At 42.5% G+C, this 22,951-nt stretch overlaps 1 protein-coding gene across 8 annotated transcripts in view; it reads right to left on the bottom strand.

The window, feature by feature from the left end:
• The window catches only part of bcas3 (BCAS3 microtubule associated cell migration factor), a 253,815-nt gene that overhangs the window by 142,909 nt on the left and 87,955 nt on the right, over positions 1–22,951 (bottom strand). For all 8 annotated transcript variants that reach the window (XM_066664491.1, XM_066664500.1, XM_066664482.1 and 5 more), the window contains 3 exons: positions 20,836–20,936; positions 19,059–19,255; positions 18,571–18,668 (listed from right to left, as the gene is read on the bottom strand). In XM_066664491.1, coding sequence (XP_066520588.1) covers positions 18,571–18,668; positions 19,059–19,255; positions 20,836–20,936 — 396 coding nt within the window. The remainder of the gene's footprint in view (positions 1–18,570; positions 18,669–19,058; positions 19,256–20,835; positions 20,937–22,951) is intronic.

The raw sequence follows: 22,951 nt of genomic DNA on the forward strand, positions 1-22,951 counted from the left end.
AAGAAGAAACCACGTGAGAGAGAGAAAGAAAATGGGAGGAGAAAGAGTGTGACAGATCGACTCCATACGTCAGAGAGTGAGAAAGGAGAAACAATAAGTAAATAACTCAATGAACCTCTTAATGAAAGACAGAGCAGAAAAGACAGAGCGCAGAAAAGTGAGTGAGTGTGAGCGACAGAATACGGTCTCCTACGTGTTAATATTCTCCCGTTATTTGTTCTGTGGGATGAAACGGGGTGTGTGTGTGTTTGTCTCTTCAAAGAGACATCCCCTCTCTCACTGCCCCCACCGTCTACAACTCATCCCTTCGGCCCCAAACTAAATGATCCTTTCATTTCCTGCCGGGCTGCCGGGCCCTCAGGTGGTGGCCGTGGCCCAGCTCAGTGGCCCCGTGTGCATGTAAAGTTCACAGCTCGTCCTGCACGCTGCTGATCCGCTATCATAACACAGCTCACCACGCTGCTTCCTGTCTGGAACTGCTTTGCGTGAGTCGCTCCGCGCCTGCATCAGCCGCCAGACAAATATTCCCCTGTGTGAAGAAGACGAGGAAACCAGCGACTCATCCTTCCTGTCACACACACACACACACACACACTGAAGCAATAACAATCTATACACAGAGACACCCCCCGACACTAAAACTGAGAAAAAAAAAGAAAGAAATGGTCTATCCCATAGACACAGACCTTAGATCTACACAGAAAGGGTGTGTATATGTGTTTAAGGTCTTCTGAGAAAGCAGTTTGTCATGAGGCACATTCTGTTCACTTCAGATCATGTGGCAGAGTAACAAGCACAACACTGTCATTAACAAAAGTGTTTTTACTTACCAACATTTCTTACTGTTGTTCTCAGACATTCATCGCATTCCAGTATTTAACAGTACTTAAGGCCTGCCCACGCAGTCTGAGTTTACACTGTGTTTAATAGATGGCGCTCTTTTCTGAATGAGACATAATGCACTGCATCCAATCAGACGTCATTTAAAGGCACAGTAATATAAATCAAGCTGGTAAATTCCAAGGGATAAAGAGAAGCAGGAAAATTATCATGTACACACACACACACACACACACACACACACACACACGCATCCAACTCAATCAGTTCCCTTCTTACCCAATACTCACAGGCCAGACTCCGGAACTGGCTTAGGAAGCTCTTTAATGGTTCCCAAACTTTGAGGGGACTGGCTGGCTGAGTAGTGTAGGCCTAAACATGTGTTTAGAGCAGACAACATCAGCAATCACCACTTGACCCCTCAGCAGACGAGGGGTCACATTCCACTTCCCCTCCCTCCCTCTCTCTCTCCCTCTCTCTTTTCTCTTTTTAAAGGGCTGGAGGGAAAAAAAGGCCTTTAACAGATAATATAATCAAGTGAAAGCACTAGCCTGTTGTGGAGGGACTGCGACCATGCTGATTTCCAGATGTTCAAAATGAGCATTCAGAAAGACTCCAGAGCAGAACGCGCACAGTACCACTAGGGATTTCTCAAGGTTCAGAGGGAGAAAAACTCACTCACTCTCACACACACACACACACACACACACACACACACACACACACACGTCATGCTTTCTACTGCAGGACTGCAATTCTTAGCAGCTGTCAGACTGTTTCAAGGGAAGAGATAGATAGGAGAAGGGGAAAAATTAAGAAAGCAAACAAATTGCTTTTGCCTGTGTCCTCAGATATGTGGCGTGAATGAGCTGTTAAAAGGGGAAAAAAAAAAAAGACAAAAAAAAAAAAGAACGCAGGCATTCTCCCACATTCCCACACAGCCCCCACACATCTTGTTCGGAACTGGTGCCTTTACAGTAAGTGACCCAACACCTCTGGCTCCCCTGGGTTTATTTATAGAAAATGAATCAGAAATCTGAGAAAACTACATTCAAGCTCTCCACATCCTCAACCACTTAAGCCCCCACATTAGGACTACCATGACCCACACACACACACACAGATTTTTAGCTTACTACATTATTTAAACACAGCAGCTGTCCTTCACACCGTATGAACATTGGTCCTGATAATCGGACCAAAAGAAATGCTCCAAAATTACTTGGGACAAAATCCTTTTACAGTGCCTTCCACTGAAATTTAAGAAGGTTATTCCTTTTATTTACTATTTTTGAAAAACATCTTTCTCTTTGGACCAAGATTATACATGAATTTCAACTTAGTTTTGATGGTTTTTTTTCATTCATTCATTATCTGTAAGTGCTTATCCAGTTCAGGGTTGCAGTGGGTCCAGAGCCTACCTGGAATCATTGGGTGCAAGGCGGGAATACACCCTGGAGGGGGCACCAGTCCTTCACAGGGTGACACACACACACACACACACACCTAAGGACACTTTTGAGTCACCAATCCACCTACCAACGTGTGTTTTTGGACTGTGGGAGGAAACCGGAGCACCCGGAGGAAACCCATGAAGACACAGGGAGAACACACCAACTCCTCACAGACAGTCACCCAGAGCAGGACTTGAACCCACAACCTCCTGCTGTGTTACAGCAACACTACCTACCTACCGTGCCGCCCCTCTGTGAATGTTCCTGCAGGTTTTTTTTAAAGGACCAAAATAAATAATTATATAAATAAATATATTATTATAAATAATAATAATAATAATAAATAAATAAATAATAATAATAACAATAATAATAACTTTCTAGTTCAGCAGAACTACAGAAATTACTCTGCAATTTTGTATATACACATATTAACATGTTCAGCTTAAAGCAGTTTAGCCACACCCACTCTCACTTATATGAAGTTGTAAAGTGTCCTTCACCCTGCTCTGCTTTTACATGGGACACAACACAAGGCAATCACAACAGAAGTCATCACAACAGAGGCTCTCCATCACCAGGCCAGGGGTCATTTAGTACTGACTGCAAAACCTGCCAAATAACACATGGGGAAGTAGTGACATAAATGAATTATTGTACATAAAACTATATATTTTTTGTGATTATTATTTTATCAGTCTACTGTGTCACATATTTCAGGATGAAAATGAACATTTTTTCATCCTCACAATAGTGTGAGCCTGGATTTCTATGACATTATTTTAAAATGTGATAAAACTGGTCATAGAGCACAGCCAAAGATTTGTATTGCTCTCATTGCTTTCGATGTCAAATCAGGAGGCTGGAGATTGGGATGTGTTCACTGTGCTCTTCTCAACCATAGAAAATATGGATTACAGCGACTGCAACAACTTTGTCAAAATCTGTAACCCAGTCTTACTGACTGACGATGTAAGACAGTGAAATTACACTGATGATCTTAGATACAGCACTGAACAGCTGAGAAGCATTGGTCAAGACTAACCTGAGTATTAGTTCTCAGAATATTATGGTGAGAAATGAAAGTCTAAACAAGCAAAAATGTATTTTGTATGAGAGGATATATACATACTAATTATATATCATAATTTTATTAGTGCTCAATAAACTGCTTCATTCATTCATTCAGTGTCTGTAAGCGCTTATCCAGTTCAGGGTCGCGGGGGGTCAAGGGCCTACCTGGAATCACTGGGCACAAGACAGGAACACACCCTATGTTGTGTATGTGTTGTCCTTCAAAGGGCAACACATACACTCACACACTTTTGATTTGCCAATCCACCTACCAACATGTGCTTTTGGACTATATATGTATATACTGAATATACATCTTCACAGAGTGTATACACAGAAAACACAGAGGTCTTAACTTTTTTAATACCCACTTAAAATCTAATCTGATGTCATAAGTGTTATCGATCTTAAAAATACCATGATATTGAACTGTATCGGCACCATGCAGCACTACACTCTTGTTAAAAGCTTTAATTGGCATGAGGCTGAGACAATGAAACCCCCCTCAACTAGACAGCTCCCAGTTGTAACTGCAAGACTCAGAGTTTATTGTGCGTGGGGGAAAAAACATAAAAAAGCCAATGAACATGAACAGGCTAGGTACAGGCTGAGCCTTGGGTGGGAACCGAGGATGAATTCTTCCCTGTTTAAAACCTACTCGCCCAGCACTAGAGGACACACCAGAAGAGGGTTGGGGGGGGGGGGGGTGCAGTGCTGAGGGGAGAGAAAACTTCATTATGGTTAATGTCTCACCGGAGGGAGGAAAGGAGGACTTCAAATACCTTCATAGGCCCAGTTTCACTAAGCAAAGGGGCTGTGAGATACATCTCAGGTTTCCCTGCAGACCACATTAAAATGCCAGAGGGTTAAAAGTGAGTCAATTTGGGCGTGAGATGCCAAAATAAAAGAATTAGTGGTGCTCTGTGTTTATATCTGCAGAGGAGCCGGGGCGACAGGACCAGGCATTTAAGAGCGCGGCATTACACAGGAGAGCAGGAGGGAGGGAGGGAGGGAGGGAGTACATACAAGACAGGGCGAGAGAGCACATAGAAGAGAATGAAAGAGAAGAGGAAAAAAAGGCAGAATTAAAGAGAAGAGAAAAAAATATGAAAGGAAAATAAAGATTAATTATGAAAATTTAAAATAAAAAGTGTGTGTGAGAGAGAGATAGAGAGAGAGGGAAATTATGTGAAATCTTTGCCCGTCTCTAAAAGACAGAGTAGCTGCTATAAAGGAAGCAGTGACATAGCCAGGTAAAAATGCCAACAGTGTAGAAAAAAAAAGTTAATGACAGGGGAAAAAAAGAGTTGCATTCTGTGGCATGCAAAAGGTTAGCAGAATAATCATTCATCCAGAAGTAAAAAAACAACACTTCATAAATATTTTTCTGGATGCAATTTTCAGTCCAAGGATACTTTTCCCAGTAGAAATCAGCAGAGAGAAGGAAATCATTTAGTCTCCTTAAGTGCCAAATTGTATCCTGATTTTCCTGCCCTGGCTGTCTGAGTGAGTGTGTGAAGACTTCTGCAGTGTTTCAGGCCTGCACTGTGTAAACAGGAGCAGGGGTCCTAATCCATGTGCGGCCTGACTTAGTCTACGCTGGATTATGAGGGTCAGCCCAGACCCCTCTGTGGACCACATGAGAACAAGACTGATAAAAAACATGCATGCAGATGCAGTCATTCTTTTGGAGGAGTGTTGGGGGGTGGGGGATGGGGGGTCGGGTGATGTATCTGTGACTTGTGTCTGTACACTTCATGTAAGAGTGTGGGAGAAGCGAGGCAGGAGTGGAACATGTGGAGCTAATTTATTAAAATTACTCAAAATGCTTGCCGCTTCATTAAGATCTCTGTGTTTATTAGAATTTACAACAAAGCCTCAGTGGAAATATTTCCTGGGGTCAGTACAAGATGCTTTCAACAAGCTGACATGGCTCTAAATCATTTCGCTAATTACAGCAACTGGACTCTGTAAGAACACACTGTTGTTCTTACAAGTAGAACACTTCTCGCAGAACAATGTACGAGAGTCATACGGGGATGACTGCTCTCCCATAAATCAATTTGCCGGTACTCATGACACGGCTTTGTCAATAGACAATAAAATGGACTCATTCACACATACACAGTAATCCAATGATCCATTTAGCTCAGCTCTCTCTTTCTTTTCCTCTCTCACTGGCCCAGTGTTTACTCCTGATAATTTACTGGATTATGTTCTCCTGGGAAAGCATTCCCAGGCTGGGGGTGACAGGGTGAGGAGAGAGAAAGTCTTTGTGACAGCTTTCAGGCTTTAGGGTAGAGGCTTGTTATCTCTCTCTATCACCAAATATGGTGAGGTGCATCTCCCGCTGCTTTCATCAAAACACTAATCACAAGCTGAGTGCCAACAGCAGCTCCTCCAGGCTGTGTGGAATGTTAGGGCTGTGTACATTACTTTTTAGGTGTGAAGAGCCTCGTGGAACTGGCTTGTAACTCACTCACACAGACACTTCAGGGCCTGACCCATATGTGGGTTGGCTGATTATATCGACCGATATTTAAGAGGGGCGGCACGGTGGTGCAGCAGGTAGTGTCGCAGTCACACAGCTCCAGGGACCTGGAGGTTGTGGGTTCGATTCCCGCTCCGGGTGACTGTCTGTGAGGAGTTGGTGTGTTCTTCCCGTGTCCGCGCAGTCCAAAAACACACCTGGGTAGGTGGATTGGTGACTCATAAGTGTCCGTAGGTGTGTTGCCCTGTTAATGAATGGCGCCCCCTCCAGGGTGTATTCCTGCCTTGCACCCAATGATTCCAGGTAGGCGATGGACCCACCGCGACCCTGAACTGGATAAGCGCTTACAGATAATGAATGGATGAGTGAATGCTCTACAAGAGTCATAACGAGTCAGAACTGAATCTTTAAACTGAAACTGGGCTGATGCCAAGCCTTTCAACTCAGAGTCATTCGCCAAAACGACACTTTGATACAAAGAACTGATTCTTTGGGAGGTCACTCCCCACCACTGACCGTCAGTTGTTCAGGTTTTGGATGAGCCACACTTCAGTGATTTGTGTGTATTAATGAGTAACCCCGCCTGGTGTCTATGGGTACTGTTGCGTGAAAGTGCAAGCTTAAAGAAAAACTAATATTTGTTTATACAACTGTGAGATTTATGCACTAAACTGCTAGACATTTGCTCCAAACTTGCTTAGATGTAGTGCTAATGTTCGTGCTAACAGTAGCTTGTGCACATGCTTCACATATACATTTGTAAATCCTACAGAGAACACACCAATCCTGTAACTCCATTACACGTGAATATACACAAAAGCACAACAATATCCACATAGGCTTTTGGAGAGAAAATTGGACACTCCTCTTAAGTTACATGTTTTATTGATTTTCTAAGTGAAAATAAGTGAACGCATGTCTGCACATTTTAATGAAGGTTTACGGTTTATTTGCTGAATTTAACATACTTGTGGGGGGAATTGTGGTCTGGCAAACGTTCTGCCACATTAAAAACTGTATGTTCAATGTTTTACAATAAATTAAAGGCGGTAAAAGAAAATGCTACATTTAATAGTGCTCTCCACCACCGTTTGCATTCCACCATTTTTTAAACCTCTGCGTTAGATTTTTAATATTTCAATAATCGCATTCAGATTGCCTTTAATGAGAAACTTACCAAGTGAGACATTTAAAGAGATTAATACATATAAAAAGTTATTTCACAGAAAGTAATGTATTGAAAAGATGGATGTACAGCAATGTGCAGAAGTCTTAGGCAGCTAAGGTTATATTATATATTTAACACAGTAAATACAAAAAAAATTATATATATATTAAACAAATAAGAAATATAAGATTCTATAAAGTAGTAGGTGAGAGTGAGTTTGAAGAACCATGTTTTGTTCAGATTCTCTTTAATCGCATGAATGTGTTAAATCAATAGCACACATTATTTAAAATCATTATTTATTAACCGCTAAAACTAGGTATTGGATGATAACCTCAAATAATACGGACTCCACGAGGAGACATTTGGAAAAATTTAAACCAACACATTCACACACAGAATATCACACTGGTTTTATTCTAATGGGCGTTATTTGTAGTTTGTTTGTTTGTTTGTTTGTTTTAGCAAACAAACACTTATTGCTCAGATCAATAGCATTTTAAATCTCTTTTACTTTTATCTATTTTACAGTACTTTTGCACATTACTGTAGATTATAGAGACATAGTTACACTTTCTACCAGAATCATAACTCCCTTCTAATATTAAACCAGTAAATACACTGGTAAAGATATAAATAAATGCTCTTAGTTAACTGACAGAACCCTATTGACCCAGAACACTACAAATGATTAGCTGAGTAGTTAAAGGGACAGCTGTACTGCAAATGACACCTCGCCTCAGCCTGCTCTCCCCGGTGCCAGTCCGAACAGCAGAGCACAGAGGCTGCTGAATAATTACACTAAGTGTGTTTGCTCAGCCTTTGGGGGCACATTAATGCACGTGCACTCTGGTTAAGCAGGGTAATAGCCTGGGACCTGTGCAGGAGCTCTGGGGCTGGACTTCACCCATCACTTCAAAGCCATTGTTTGAGCAGGAGTGGCGTACACAGTCCAGACTGAGTGTTGACTGCTGGGCCGTTTCAATAGGCTGTGCAAAAAGAAAGCATGCAACTGCCTTCTCGAGCCTTCCAAAAATAACCTAGGCAAACCCTCACAGCCTTCCAGCCTTTCCTGGCTGAACTGTAATTAATATGACAAGTCTGCACAGAGGAGAGAGAGAGGAAAAAAAAGTGCCTGACCACTGCTTACATGCGAGCAGCAGAGAAGTTCATTGAAAGCATATGTTGCAGACGGAGATTGCTTTGCATGTTCGCTGCTTCTGAATACTTTTCTTCTCCCATGTGAGGGCATCGCAACTGCTGAGGTTAAGTGCAGCCGAGTGGTTTTAATACTGGTGGAACGATCACTCTGCCAGAGATGCATCTTTAGTCCTGCTCTGTGGCTGCGTGGAGAAAACGAAAGCCAATCGGAGGCCAAAGATAAAGATGAATATATTCGCATCTCTTTTCTGATCATGGTGAGTGCTATTAAACGTGGAGACAGTTTGAGGTAGTGTGTAGAGACATTTTAAAGAGTTGGCGGTGCGCCCCGTAGCCCGAGGAGTGTTGTGGAAGGTGGGTTTGCCATATGCAAACAGCTCCAGAAGGTTTATGGAATACTAATGAATGACTTTTTCATGTTTCATGCAAACCTTCACTTTGTAGGCATTAAAGGAGGTACAAGGAAGGGGAGAAAATGCATTTAAAAGGTCTGGAAATGATGCTTTCCAGGCCTGCGCTGAGACAATAAGGTATCAATTACAGTGATAAGATCTGTGCAAAGTTCAAATCAAGCGAGAATTTCACATCTGGTCCTGTGTTCTTGTCGTCAAATTAATGGATTCTTCTAAAGCCATGTGCACCAAGAATGTGATAACTTGGGCTTCCTTACTACTGATAACATTCCGTGGGGAGGGCGGAGGAGGCACCGAGATTTCTCAAGCGTACATCACCTCGCTGGACAGGAAAACTTGCACACGCAATCACGCGCAATCCTATGACGTGCACAAATCTACTTTAATGCAGACTACAGACTGAAAAACAACAAGGACAAAGAAACAGCTCACTCTAAGAAAACTGTCAGGTCTTCTTTGGCTGCCTGCAAAAGGACAAGCTCCAGTGTCGCATCGCCTGCGTGCTTGTGCTGCCAAAACGGATTGGGAATCAAACGTGCAAGGTGTGCCCTTTCTGCCTCCCTTTTCTCGTCCTGTGCTGTTGATGCCAGAACAGTGGCGCTAAGGGGGGCTCTGAATGGCTGTTGAACAACACAACATCTTGGAAACAGAGAGATAGTGAAAAGCAAAAAAAATGAGGGGGGAGAGAGAGAGAGAGAGACTGACTTACAGCCATCAGTGAATGAAGAACAATGCCAGAGTGGCCAAAGCTTGCATGGCTCTTTGAGCTCACTGCTGTGGAATCTGGCCCAGACATTTCTGGCGTTCCTGCTCTGATTGGAAACACACAGGCGTGAATGGTCAGGCGGTTATTTCCAGGTGAGGAGAGAGAGGCGGAGGCTCCTCACCTCTCCGTTGTCGCCTGGATACAGTTACCAGGAAGGTCCAGCTCGCTCGGGTTAAGCTGTAGCACTAAATGAATAAACAAAGAGCGGCTCTGTGGCCAGGCTGGCCAGGTGAGCTCATATCAGCTTCCCACGCGGCAGCTCATCTACACAGGAAATGACCTGCAGCACCTCACCGACACACCTGGACGGGAGGAGGAGGCTTGGGCAGGGGACAGAGAGCCGTCCTCCATAAACTACACCACACTACCTCACCTCCACAGAAGGAGCTAATCTATCGTTGCACAACTATCCCTCAACAGCGACTCATTCTACAGACACCAGACCACAGCACAACCACGGAGGGATCAAAAAGAGGTCACTGCATTAGAATGACCACAATCCCTTCACAAATATAGAAAGAATTCCATTCAGAGGTGCAAAACACAACTATTTAATGATAACAAATAAAAGCAGCATAATATCATTACAAACTAGCTAGTTTAATATGCTGCTGTAGTTAAACATGTTACATAACACAAGACACTGAGAAATGACTGATGTATTAAACGGAACAGCTACGATTGCGGGGAACTTCAGTTCTCTCAGGTTTGTTTATGTTCAGAAGCTCTGTATGTTTGAGGGGAAAAAATTATTAAAAACTGTTGTTTGAATGTTGGGTGAAGTTTAACTTTTCTGTACGTTTTTATTCACAGTTAGATTTACCACAGAAGCTCATTTGTAACTCGAGTTGTATAGTTTTGTAGCACTTTCTGTAACGCAGTTAGCATTTCCACCTTAAGAGATTTGAAATAGCAAAAATAAGTCAATATTATCCACCTTTGAAGCAGGAATAGAGCAGTATCCTCATCTCTGTTCATGCATTTCAACGTCTGGAGTTTTCTCCGTTCTTTAAAAAACTCCAGATGCCTTTCCACTGCCAGGAGCAGAGAGAAAGAGAAAGAAAGCCTAGCGTACCTGACCAAGACACTTTTTTTTAAACCATTTACTGTGTTTGCAAACATATGAGACACAAACAGACTGGAGACTGAAGTGTTTCATGTTTACAATCATGAACATCACCTTTATCACCCTTGTGATGAATTCAACACCCAAAGATTACATCATTTTTAGGCTAAACCCATTCTTCAGGACATTATTTCCTTTCTTACTAGACAATTACCACTTAACATTAGGAATGAACAGGAATTCCAGCTACTGGAACATCTTGTTTTTTTCCCCCAAGTATGTATATAAAATAATTTAATATATAAACAAAACAGCATTAAACAGGACCACGACAAACTGACAACATCCAACTTAATTCACCCTGTTATTTTTATTGCAATGAAAATGAGAAACAATAAAAACGAATAAAAATGCTGTTTATTTTCTCCACTTTTCTGTGCCAGTCAGAACACACACACACTCCATTTGAGTGGCCACAGTAGGAAATACCAACAAAAATCAGCCATGTGGATTTCCCAGTTTTGGGACATCATAAAATTATAATTACTGTTTATGTTGAATAGCACAAGCAAAAATCAACAACGAAAACTCCTCCACTACAGATTTGGTACCACTGGAGACCTCAACATACACATCAGAGCAAAACAAAATGCAGAAAACGAGCGCCAAGTGCCAAGTATAAAAAGAAAATACCAGAACTTGTTGTCTTGGATGACCAAACCATTCTCTGTTGTTAAAGGACATTGGATTTCACGGGTACATTTTGTAACTTACAATTTGTAATCATTTTTTTTTTTAACTGTTTTCACTTATTTTCTGCTATGCTTTCTCTTGTTGAAAGAATACAGCTCTATTTTCTTTGTTTTCTTGGATTTTTTACATGTTGTATGTTATTTTTAATTAAAAAATAGAACTAAATTAAAACAAATTAAATCAATCTATATTGAGGTTTAATTTGTGGTCAAGGGTGTCTTAAATTTAGATTTGGTTTAAGCCGAAAATGTTCATTTTGGCTCATCGCTGCTAGTGAAAAAAAAATCCAACATAACCCTTGAAAACAAAGAAAGCAAAGTGTCCCAAAACTTCGGAAGGGCAGCGTACATGGAGCCTGGCTTCTTCCATCAAAAGCAACAAGGAAGAGAGTGCTTTCTCCTTTTTCATCCACTATTCATTTTTAACCACTCTGTCAACGTGCCACTCCGCACACGGTAATGACTCGATGAAGTGGCGTACATTAGGCGCCTGTTTATAGGTGTAAAAAATACCATTGCAGCTGCCCAATCAATACATTATGGAGTGAGAGTGCTGGCTGGGAGCTACTTTAACACGGCTAGGGTAGATAATGCCGCCCCGTGTGGAGACGCTGTCAGAGTCTATTAGTGTCTGATCTCGGTAGCGAGAACAGCAGGCATATGCTGAGTTGTGGCGGCTGACGCTCTGTCAGAAAAACTTTGGTTCTCCGTTTTTAATTGCGGCCCACGTTGGAACAGACCTGCCACTTGGGGACGGTGCGTCACAGCAGGGTGACACAGCGAGATGTGGCGGGCGGGGAGTGAGGACGGACACTAAGAGCTGCATTAAGTGCCCCTGCTCTCAAACACACACACAGAGGAGACTGAGAAGATGACTAGAACTGACTGAACAGTAAAATGCGTCTTTAGACTGAAAACACAGTACTTCCTCAAACTAGAAGTGCTCAAGATAATACTTTAGCAGCAATCATTCAATACCAGGCAGTGTTTCAGCAGAGGTGGCTTGTGTTTCTAAACTTCACTTTTAGAATTATTATAACTATATAAACAACATAAATTGTGAGCACATGTAGATTGTTTTTTTTTCTGGAATGAAAACTGCTAATACAAACAAATATTTTATGGCGTAAACTAAAGTAAACATAAAAAATCAAGCAGTGTAGCCTACTATAGCAGCAACACTGGGTTTGGTGGGGCATGATGAATAGACGGTAGTCCTGCACAGACTATTATTATGTATCATAGCATCATAACCAAACAATCTCCTACTTAGAGGATATTTCCTGTGTGCGCCAGGTAATTCACCAAGATAATCTGAGTACTATGTGGCATAGACATTGTGAGATAATAGAAGTACTGGTCACTGTGTAGTACAGGAAGTGTACAGTGTCAAAGGTATATACAAATGGATGTGTTTGAGTGGCATGGCCTGGCAGCCTCCCTGCAGCTCTACAGAGGTACTGGCTCAGAGATAGCGTAGAGCAGATGCCCAAAACATTGCCGTCCATTCAGTCACAGTAAAGAGCAGCTGCTCGCCATCTCTCCTGCCCCTGGCACTTTACACAGCCACGCGCACACACACACACACACACACACACACACAGAGTCAGATAGAGGCAACCACAGAGACCGACAGCTTGCTTGCCCCAAATCTCGCACAGTCTCACAAATGTATACTTGTCTCATGAAGATTAGTGATGGTCTAATAGTGTGTTTACACTTCATGATTTTTTGCCATGATAAAAACGATAAGTCATGGAAAAACCCTTTGTCTTAAAACACAGACGAACATCTTTCCCAGTGGCCAAATGTGTTCCAGAAATTTTGGACCAAAATATTTTAATACAACCACAGCTGCAACATCTAAACCAAGAGAAAGAGTCATGGCATGACAAACAACCCACACACAAACAACAAGCAGAATGCGAAACAAAAACAAGAGTGGAGCAAAGCACTTTCTAAATTTTAATATTAATATCTGATACGCAGCTATCATTTGTCCAACGGTGGGGGGCTAGAGACTTACTTTGTGGTGGTGGTGGGGGGGGTACAATGAGATACACATTTTGTCACTAGTTTTTTTTTCAATAAAATGTTGCAGTTTTGTATAAATTACATTGTTTTAAATAAATTCCAGAGGCACCTGGAAGTAAAAGGTGTGTACATGTGTGTGGGGGGCTTAAATATACACATTTACATCATTTATTTGGGAAAATGGTTTTCAGTGATTTGTATAAATGCTTCTGTCCTGATTCTAATGATGAATATGGTTTTACAAAATATGTACAACAACATGTAAAAAATCACTATACAAATGAATGTCCAAATGAAGTTTGGTTTTGTCGCTTGAGATGCTTTCTTGCATCACAGACCTATTTCCAGATAAGTTTATGGTAAAATACGACTTAAAGCATGCAGGAACGCTGATGTTGTACAGACTTTCAAAGAATCCTGAGCACTTTAACATAAGTCCACAGCAGTTCACAGTAGGCTTAACTGCACATGTACACACCCCCCGCAAAAAAAAAGACACATGCGAATGCACTAACACCTGAGCAAAGAAGAGAAGAAAAAAGAAAAATCAGGGGGTGTTGAATTGATTTCACTGTCCTCCATAGATTTCTCCATATGCTCAAGCAATTCCATCCCATTCTTTCCCTTCAGTCTAAAAGGCCCCCAAAGCAAGACAGTAAATCTATGTAGGCACCCAATATGCTGAATGCATTTACTGTCATCCCAAACACACAAAGAAAGCAGAATGAAGAAGTAAAAGATAAAGACAGAGGGAAGATGAGAAAACACACAAGGGGAAAAGATAGCAAGATTGCAAGCCGGGACTGATTCTCCGATAGCAGGAAGATGATAAGAATGGCATCTTTCACAGGCCAGAGAAATCTGCCCCCAAGACTGTGGCACCCTCTGCATTGTGGGGGACTTCCAGGTCAGCGGCAGAAGAAAAGAAGCCAGTGAGTGCGAGTGCGGAGGGGTGGGGGCTCATGGCCCACGGCAGGTGGCGGGGAGCTATTGAAGAGGACGAGGAGCTGGCTAGCTGGGAGAGTGCTGGCTCATAAGAATGGGGCTTCTATCTATAGGTGCCTGAAAAACACCTCTCATTACAGAACAGATCATGTGGCACAGGCTCCGCCCTCCGGCTGCTTTAGGATCCTCCTGGCTTCAATGTGAGCAGTATCTCCAGCAACAAGCTGTCTTTATGCCCATCCAGGTAATTACAGGCCACGGGTCAGGATCTATTACTGCTGGACCCAGGCGGTGTCCAGGTGCCCAGTCCCAGGGCGCTCAGGCATGCTGGGAGAGGAAACCTGGAGAGCACTCAGGCCTATCGTCCTGGCCTGGAGGCACAGCCAGGAAAGAGCAGCAAAACTACACTACACTGTGTGCTTTGTCTTGATTCACATCACAAACACACGTTTGTTTTTATACTGTCAGGATATGGGGTCAGACACATGTCTTATTTCTTGGCTGTCGTGATATAATAAATAATTAAATAAATACTCATAAATTAAAAAATAAAAACATTCTGAGCTTGATTCATGGAACAAAATTTTACTGAGATTAAATTGCAAAGCACTTTGATTGGTCCATTCATCAACAAATGTCCCCAGAATGGAAAAAGCAGCAGGGATTGGTCAGCCTTGGGTCAGTTGAAAGAAAACAAACTTAAGAAATGATATTAGTACAAGGTTTCTGTATGGCTGTGAAATGGCCAAGGTAAGCGGTTCTTAATCCTGCTCCTGGCAAGCCACTGCCCAGTTTCAAGCATTCCTTGATTTACACACCTGACCAAGCTCATGGACTGATTACAAAGCCCTTCATAAATGAAATGGATGAGATACAGTTAAACTGCACAGAGCTGAGGGCCACCGAGATTAAAAGCAACATTTGTACCAGCTTCAGGCTCGAATCAGTCGCATTCTGCCGGTGTGTTCTGCATGAAACAGGCCACCGATATGCCGTCAATGGGCCATGTGCATGGAAAAATAATAAAGTCCCATTGGTGTATATGCACAAGACAGAGCAAAAGTTAGGTGGAGAGATCACTTGCCGAACTTGGAGCAACTTGTGGCATCTGGCTTAGATCTGATTTTCCTCCATTTTTTAAAACCAGGTGCAATTTGGATTTCAGGTCTCAAACCACATTCCTCGCTCCTTAAACAACATCAGCGGACACAGCTAAGGAAGGCGCACTCCTCAGGTGCTGAAAGGCTATTTATCAACTGCAGTAATGCTATTTAAATTCTCAGGTCTTGAAGGAGTTGTGAAAGTGCATAAAGTTGTGATAAAGATGTTGTGTGTGTGTGTTTTTTAATTAACTCCACTGAACGCTCACTGGATTAGGAACACCTTCCTTGTATCTACATTCATCATCCGTTTTATCAGCTCCACTGACCAAACAGAAGCACGTTGTAGTTCTACAATTACAGATTGTAGTCCACCTGTTTCTCTGTATACTTTCTCATCCCCATTTCACTCTGCTCTCCATTGACCCCCAGAGGGCCACCACAGGGCAGGTATGATTTCGGTTCAGCGCTGCAGAGGTTATCAAGGTCCAGCATTTCTCTGGGAAATCCAGGTAGTTTAGCTCTGTTTTTCCAGTGTTTTTATGTTGAAAATGTACAGACCAAGCCTTGTACACCTGATCTGAAGGCTGTGTGAGGGAAGGGTATTGTAAAAGAACAGTGAAGCCACTCTAGCAGTGATTAAAATCTGTAAGCACAGCTTCACAGTGGGAGTGTGATAATGGCCCTTAGCGATGGCTGCAGCAACGGCTGCTCAGTCTCTAATGCAGATTAGTGCCGGAACAACACACATCCTCACGCACACACATACACACACAAACATACACTCCTGAGGACACTGACAAGCACACTGCGCACTGTCACCTATCAGTGTGGCTTCTTGCAAGGTGCAGATAGTGAAATCATAACACACCTGCATCTCTGCACTGTCGCCCACACATCTCGACAGTCACCGTCGACCCATCTCACACACACACACACAAAACATAACACAACACAACACAACAAACAGGCCGGGAAGGAAAAGTGCTTGTGCTGAACAAATGACAGGGTGTTTCTTCTACTGAGTCATAACAAAATAGAATCAAAAGAGGCTTGTGTCCCTGGACGGTTTATCGTGGACTCAGCTAGATTAAGCGACTCCTTGCCTGCCTCCTGCACAAAGCGCTGTGTAGTCTAGCAGGCCTCCGGGTGATGCCCAGGGAGCAGATAAGACTATTGATAATGCAAGCCGCACACGTCCGATTGATTTTGGGAAGCTGAGACACTGAGCCTTAGTTCACTTCGGATATGCTGCGTCAAGGACTCTATTCTGTCGGCCTACACATCCGGCCCAGACCCACTTAGATAAAGCTGACTCCCCCGAGAGAGGTGTAAAACATATAGAATTCCTCCCATATACACAAACACACACACAAATTAAGCCTCGGGTAACTCATGTGCATGTATATATCATTTAGTCCACACATTATATAAGATATACATTTAACACAATGTGGCGTTATAGGACTATTAAGGCCCAAAATGTTTGAGGGCCTGCTTTTAAAGTTTAAAATTTGAAGCAGGCAAAGTTGTGGTGTCATTAATCTGTTACTGGACAGTGTATACAGTGTGGTCAGTGGTGTAGGGGCAGGTCCCCCACAGCCTCCTGGTTGAGTGTTAGAGGAGCAGCGTCAAAGCACACTGGAGGATGTGTGTCTGTAATCTGTGGGACACACAGAGCCGCGTGGCCTTTTGAAGGCATAAAGACAAAGCGATGAGCGCTGATAAGAGAAGGCGCCAGGCTGCTTGAAGCCCTGAGCGCTGAGCAATCACACACAGACTGATAAGCATCGGCCCATAAAAGCCTGCTGCGACTCCTGCAGCTCTCCTCCAGACGACAGAGAGAGGGAGGGAGAGAGAAAAGACGGAGAGAGGAAGAGAGGAGGAGGAGGCAAGAGGAGGTTCAAACTGGGTAATAAAGCTAGATGCTCTGTTTTGGAGGTTGAGGGGTGGGTGAACTGCAAGACTACAGTGTGACAGTTTTCCTCATAGGAGATGATTGGTTGCTCAAGACAGGATAAAACAGAGAACATGTCTGAGGACAGAACTACAAGCCAGTGTCACTTTAAAGATAAACGACACTGACAGTACAATGAAAGTAATGGATATATGCACTTCCAGGCAAAAAAGAAAAAAAAACAACAACAACAAAAACACAGTTGTTGGCTTAGCTTTTTGACAATTGTATCACATTGTGAGACGTTCAAGTGCAGGTGGTGAAATGCATTTCGACAGATATTTGAAGTATATAACCAATGCAGACACTGCAAAATATACTCACATTTGACCCTTGTCACGCAAAGAGATATTTCTGAAAACTATACTGACTAACAACACAACGACCATGTTTAAACAACAGCACAGACTGAGGACCTATTCCCTGTAACTGCATTGTAGATTGATTTCTTGTACCTGTCAACTCAATGAAAAGAGATATATGTACAAACTATCAAAATCCCATTGACAAATATCAGTCTAAAGCACTATTCAGATGGGAATTTAATTTAACTGTGGAAACGTAGAAGTGTAATTTTTACTGGATTATCCCAGTGATTTTAGTCCTGTCTGAAAACACAATTACTGACTTTTTACCTACTGTAAAACAACCCCAGGTTTCATAAATCCAGTGCAAATTAACATGCGCGTGAATATTACGTCAAATTCCATGATATATGAGTTTCTTCAAAATGGAGGCACTGGAGGATTTAGTGATGTAATGTATGGCGCAAATAAGATAAGCTGTTTAAATACGTAGCTAATGTCTTGAAATATGACTTCCCAGACAAAATGTTTATGTCCCATTTGTTTAAACTGTTTCTGAAAGCGACGTTTGCCTACTATGAAGTTTCAGTTCTAGTCCAGCTTTGTTTTGCTTTTTTCTGTCTGCCAGGACCAAGTTATACTTGTGTATTTTGGTGAGATGTCAATGCATAAAGTGAGTAGCCACTCACATCACTGTTATTTATAACACGATTTTTTAAATCCAGTGCGAATCCCTCAAAAATCACAGCGGACAGCCTGTGCTAAAATGACATGGCCCCAGTTCTCTGTGAAAAACTAATCCCATCTGAACAGGGCTTAATCTTGATCCAGACTAAACAGCATGGAGCCTGCTTTTACTTCTGAAGGTCACTTAAAGTTTGAGCTACGCACTGCAAAAATGTTTTAATATGTTTAATAGACCCTTTACTGATTAACGTGACTGATGTTAAAGTCCACCAACAACTGCACAACTGTGTTTTTCTATACTTAAGTGATCCACTAGCAGCACAGTGGATGGAACAGGAGAACACCCTTGTGTCTTACCTGAGCCGGTGTCAATGACCGTACCCTGGCCTCTGCGTTCAGCCACCAGGCGAGAGGAGCCGGGCATGCGAACTGGCTCAGAGCGAACTGGCTGGATCCTAGCAAAATACAAAGAAACACACATGATTCACATATTTACTGCAGCCACGACTACAGTGTCTAAGGTGTTTCTACCTAAATATATATATATATATATATATTATCACTGCAGTATAGAGTGGCTGTGGCTTATCTTTCTTGATCTCACCTGTAGTTGGTAGAAACATTTTGTTTTTTCAATTATTTATTTCCAGCTGGTTTTCACTTTTTTATTTAGTGGTTTGAAGTCACTTTTGCAAATGTTTAATATAAAATTATGAAATCAATAAACGTGGCCTTACTTTCTGTTGAAACACTCGACCCATTACAATCTGCTGCAAATCTCCAAAGACATATGTGCAGTGAAAATATCTATAATGTTATAATGTGGCCATATCTCCCATGTTTACCTGAGGCTGTGCAAGTCTAGGTCATCAGTGTCAAAGTCAAGCAGGGGCTGCTGGCTGTCACTGGGCCCCTGAGACTGCAACACAGACGAGCTGGAGGAGATGACTGTGGTCTGGCCTGAGGGATGGATGGTCTTAAACTGGAACTGAGGGCCCATCCATAACCGCCTGTGAGGTCCAGTGTGGGTCACTATCTCTACCTGAAAACAAACACCATCCACTGTGACTATGCCTTCTGAGCATTATAAAAGTTTGGAAAATGCACACAAGCACTCAATGAGACATCAGAGACACTGGGTTTAGATTAGTAACACTATTGAAACTGACCAACACAAAAATGCCATAATATAGACAAAGGGGTCTTAGTTAACTCTGTACCATGTGAGCGCATGAACAGAAAACCAACTCTAAGATGGCACAGAAACAGACTCTGGCCCTAATTCCAAACATCAGCCCTCCCATCATCTATCCACCTTTTTCAGTAAGCAGGGTGAGGGCCTTTGTCCTTCCCTCCTCCTCCTCCTGTCACATCTGTACAAATGAGGCCAGAGAGAATGACGACTGCAGTGTGAAGCATTTTTTTTTTCTGTGGTTAACACCATCAGTGTCACCCAGCCCTGAGAGAAACAGATGCAGTGCTGCTTTTTTGCAGGGGCTATGGCCAGATGTTCCCCCAACCCTCCTGCCATATTCTGCGGTGACATATTGAGCCAGCTTCACACTGACAGCACTCATTACACACAGCCAGTTGCCAGAGCGCGCACACAGGACTGTGCTTTTCACGCAGCGTTGCCGTAACATGACACAGACGAGCTGTCTAATCACAGCCCTATTCAGAGGAGATAAACTGAAGCAACCCAGAAGTATTAGGCCATATTTCTCCTGTAGCTGTCATGCCGATTGCTAATGGTGTCATTTCCAAAAGATTGCAAGTGGATACAGGGTGGTGCACTTGCGAATATTCTTGGTAGCTTTGGCATAAAATGGGGCAAACAAGAGCTCATACACACCATCATCGGGGGAAAAGGAAAAGAGAAAAAAAACACAAATCATTAATATATTAACATCTTTTAAGTGCCACCATATAGTTGCACTTTGTACATCTACAATTAGAGTGTAGCCCATCTGTTGCACTGCATGCTCTTTTAGCCTCTTTTCACACTGTTCTTCAATGGTCAGGACCTCAACAGGACTACAGCAGAACTGTGTTTTTTGGTGGTGGACCATTCTCAGAGCCGGGTGACAAAGACATGGATGCAGTGTTAATGTGTGTTGCACTGGTACGAGTGGCAAGTGTCAATAATCAACCATCGAAAAATCCAGCCCTTAGTGTGCTGTGACCACTGATGGAAAATCTAGAGGATAACTAACAAAAACTGTGCTGCGGTAGAGGAGATCAATTTGCATCTACGTGTATATAATAGCGGTCAGTGTGTGAGTTCATTTAATGATTAAAAACTCTAGAAGCAATGCTGTGTAAATGAATAGAAATTAATATAAAGTGCAGCCGTCATTTTCCAATGATACAAATTGGTTAACATATGGGACAGTTAATAATGCAACTCAACAAAGCCGTTAAAATTTCATGACAAACGTCCAGACGTTTAACCTAAGGAAGTAAACCAAAAAAAGAGGAATGGGATTGATCTCTCCATTGAAGTGACCATTTCAGGTGCCAGTGCAAACTGTAAGTAGGATATTGAGTGTGCACTTTTCCTGGACTTGAGCAGACTGTTCAGTTCATGAAGACTGGAAGAGGAGGAGGGGTGGAAGCACTGACCTGAGAAAGCCACTCTTCGTCGTCCTGGCCACTGTGGTCAGAGGCTAGGCTGTCATAGGACTCATGCCTGGTGATGGGCCCAGGGCTTCCTGGAGGCATCACTGTGTCGAAAAAGGAAACAGGATGAGGCTCAACATTCGAGTAAACATCTTGTGTAACGAGGAGAGTGAGAAAGCACATTTGTGGGCTGTGAGGTGATTGTGTTTGTGTGTATGTGTGTGTAGCACAGAGACAGATGGAGCACTAGCAGGCTTGAGTAAGCAGGCGCCAAGAATGAAGACTAATGTGCCGAATCAGTCGTTTCTCTTCCCACCTCCAGGCTAGCACATGCCTTTTATTTTTTTGGCAAATGTATTTATTAAAGGAGTGGATAATGTAGTTTTCAAGTGCTCATCTGGAGAGCACAATGAGCTTCGGCTGTTCTCTTCTGCACATATCCCTTCCTCTCACTCTCTCATGTGCTCTCACATTTGCACAAAATAACAGCAGGTGTTCATGGATACGACACTTTAAGGGGTGTTTCTTCAAAGCTTACAGTATAGTCACTATATTCCATGCAACTGCTTCTCCCACTTCAGGCAATCGCACTGGAAGAGTCAGAACACAGGAGAGCTTAGGCCTTGTCAACATGCTTCATTACACACACATACTGTACATCATGCCTTGGTAGGTTGATACTGTGTGTGGTTTTCTAACAGCATAGAACACAGGTCCTGTTACTTCTTAAACACAGCCAAGTCTTCCTCTGCATCCTCCCCTGGGGCCTCCCAGCTTGGGGGCAATAAGTGTTGACTAATTAATAATTGAAGCATAAGAACAGTGGCTGGCTCTGTAGATCAGGTTTCAGTGTTCATTATGATGACCGGGCTTTAGCAGCATCTTCAGTCTCAAATACTGAAGCCTGAAATGCAGCTGGGACTGACCACACGAATTTACAGCTCCACTGTGAGTGTAGTATTTACACACTTGCTCTGGTGACTACCATTGCTCACTGAACACATCTTAATCTAAATTATATTTAGCTATTTATTTATCTACATGAGTTAGTGTATGATTATGTAAACACTGGTGTTGTAATACATTTAATTTCATGGTTATTTTTTGATTTTGATTTTATTTTGATTTCCATCCAAAAGAGTACAGAGAACCAGTGTTTGTTATGTTACATGTCATCTGTGCAAAGGTATAAATTATTAAGTAATTACAAGTAGGTAAATACATGGTTATTCTGCTAAGATCAGGAAAAAATGCAAGCTATACGGTAAACCTCTATACTGCTCACGTGGTAACTCTGTAACTAAATCTACATTAAAATCTTTTTTTTTTTTAGATTTTTGAATATGTTAAAAATATATTTTAACTGTTCCAATACAATGTGCACTAATGTATTCGGCCATTTTCAATGTAAAATGAGCTTTGCTGCATGCTGTTAGCTTTTGTGTATATTTAATGTTTTTAAATAAATGTAATTCACCCTGTATTTGTTTTTTAATTTTATAAATAAAATATTTAAATATAAAATAATTGTCCTTTAAATAAATACATTAAAAACCAGGCCACATCGCAGATCCACACCCGTAGTGTTGAGGGTGACAGGTCCAGGTCAGGTCCATACCTAAGGCAAGGCAAGAGCAGCAACAGGGAGAGCAGGCAGAACAAAGGAAGACAGCAATTCTTAATGGTCTTAAAGCTGAGGGGTCTCATGTGAAACATAAATCTAATGATCTTATCAGCCATTTCAGAGGAGTGTGGCCTTTAAGGCTTCCCCTTTCTCTATCTAGGAGCTGGACAGTAGAGCCTCTGGGCTGACCCTGCAGTGGCGCCAAGGCTGCCCTTTACCCTCTCAGTCAGTCTGATGTGCCTGCCTATGACCCAAGGAGGCAATTAGGGCTATTGACCAGGCCGCTGCAGTCAGCAGGCAGGCAGGCAGGCTGCAGGCCTTGCAGACTCTCTGGCCACAATTAGAGCATTATGAGGCGTGGAGGGGCAGTAGAGGCCTTAACTGCAGCACTGTTGACCGGAGCCAGTCATTGCACTGGGAGGTAAATTATTCAGAGCTTGTTTTCCTCAACGAACTCTATGGGCCAGCCAGAGGTGTTTGAGTACACACTGCAGA

This window comes from Hoplias malabaricus, chromosome 1 (genome assembly GCF_029633855.1).
Source record: "Hoplias malabaricus isolate fHopMal1 chromosome 1, fHopMal1.hap1, whole genome shotgun sequence".
NCBI lineage: Eukaryota > Metazoa > Chordata > Actinopteri > Characiformes > Erythrinidae > Hoplias > Hoplias malabaricus.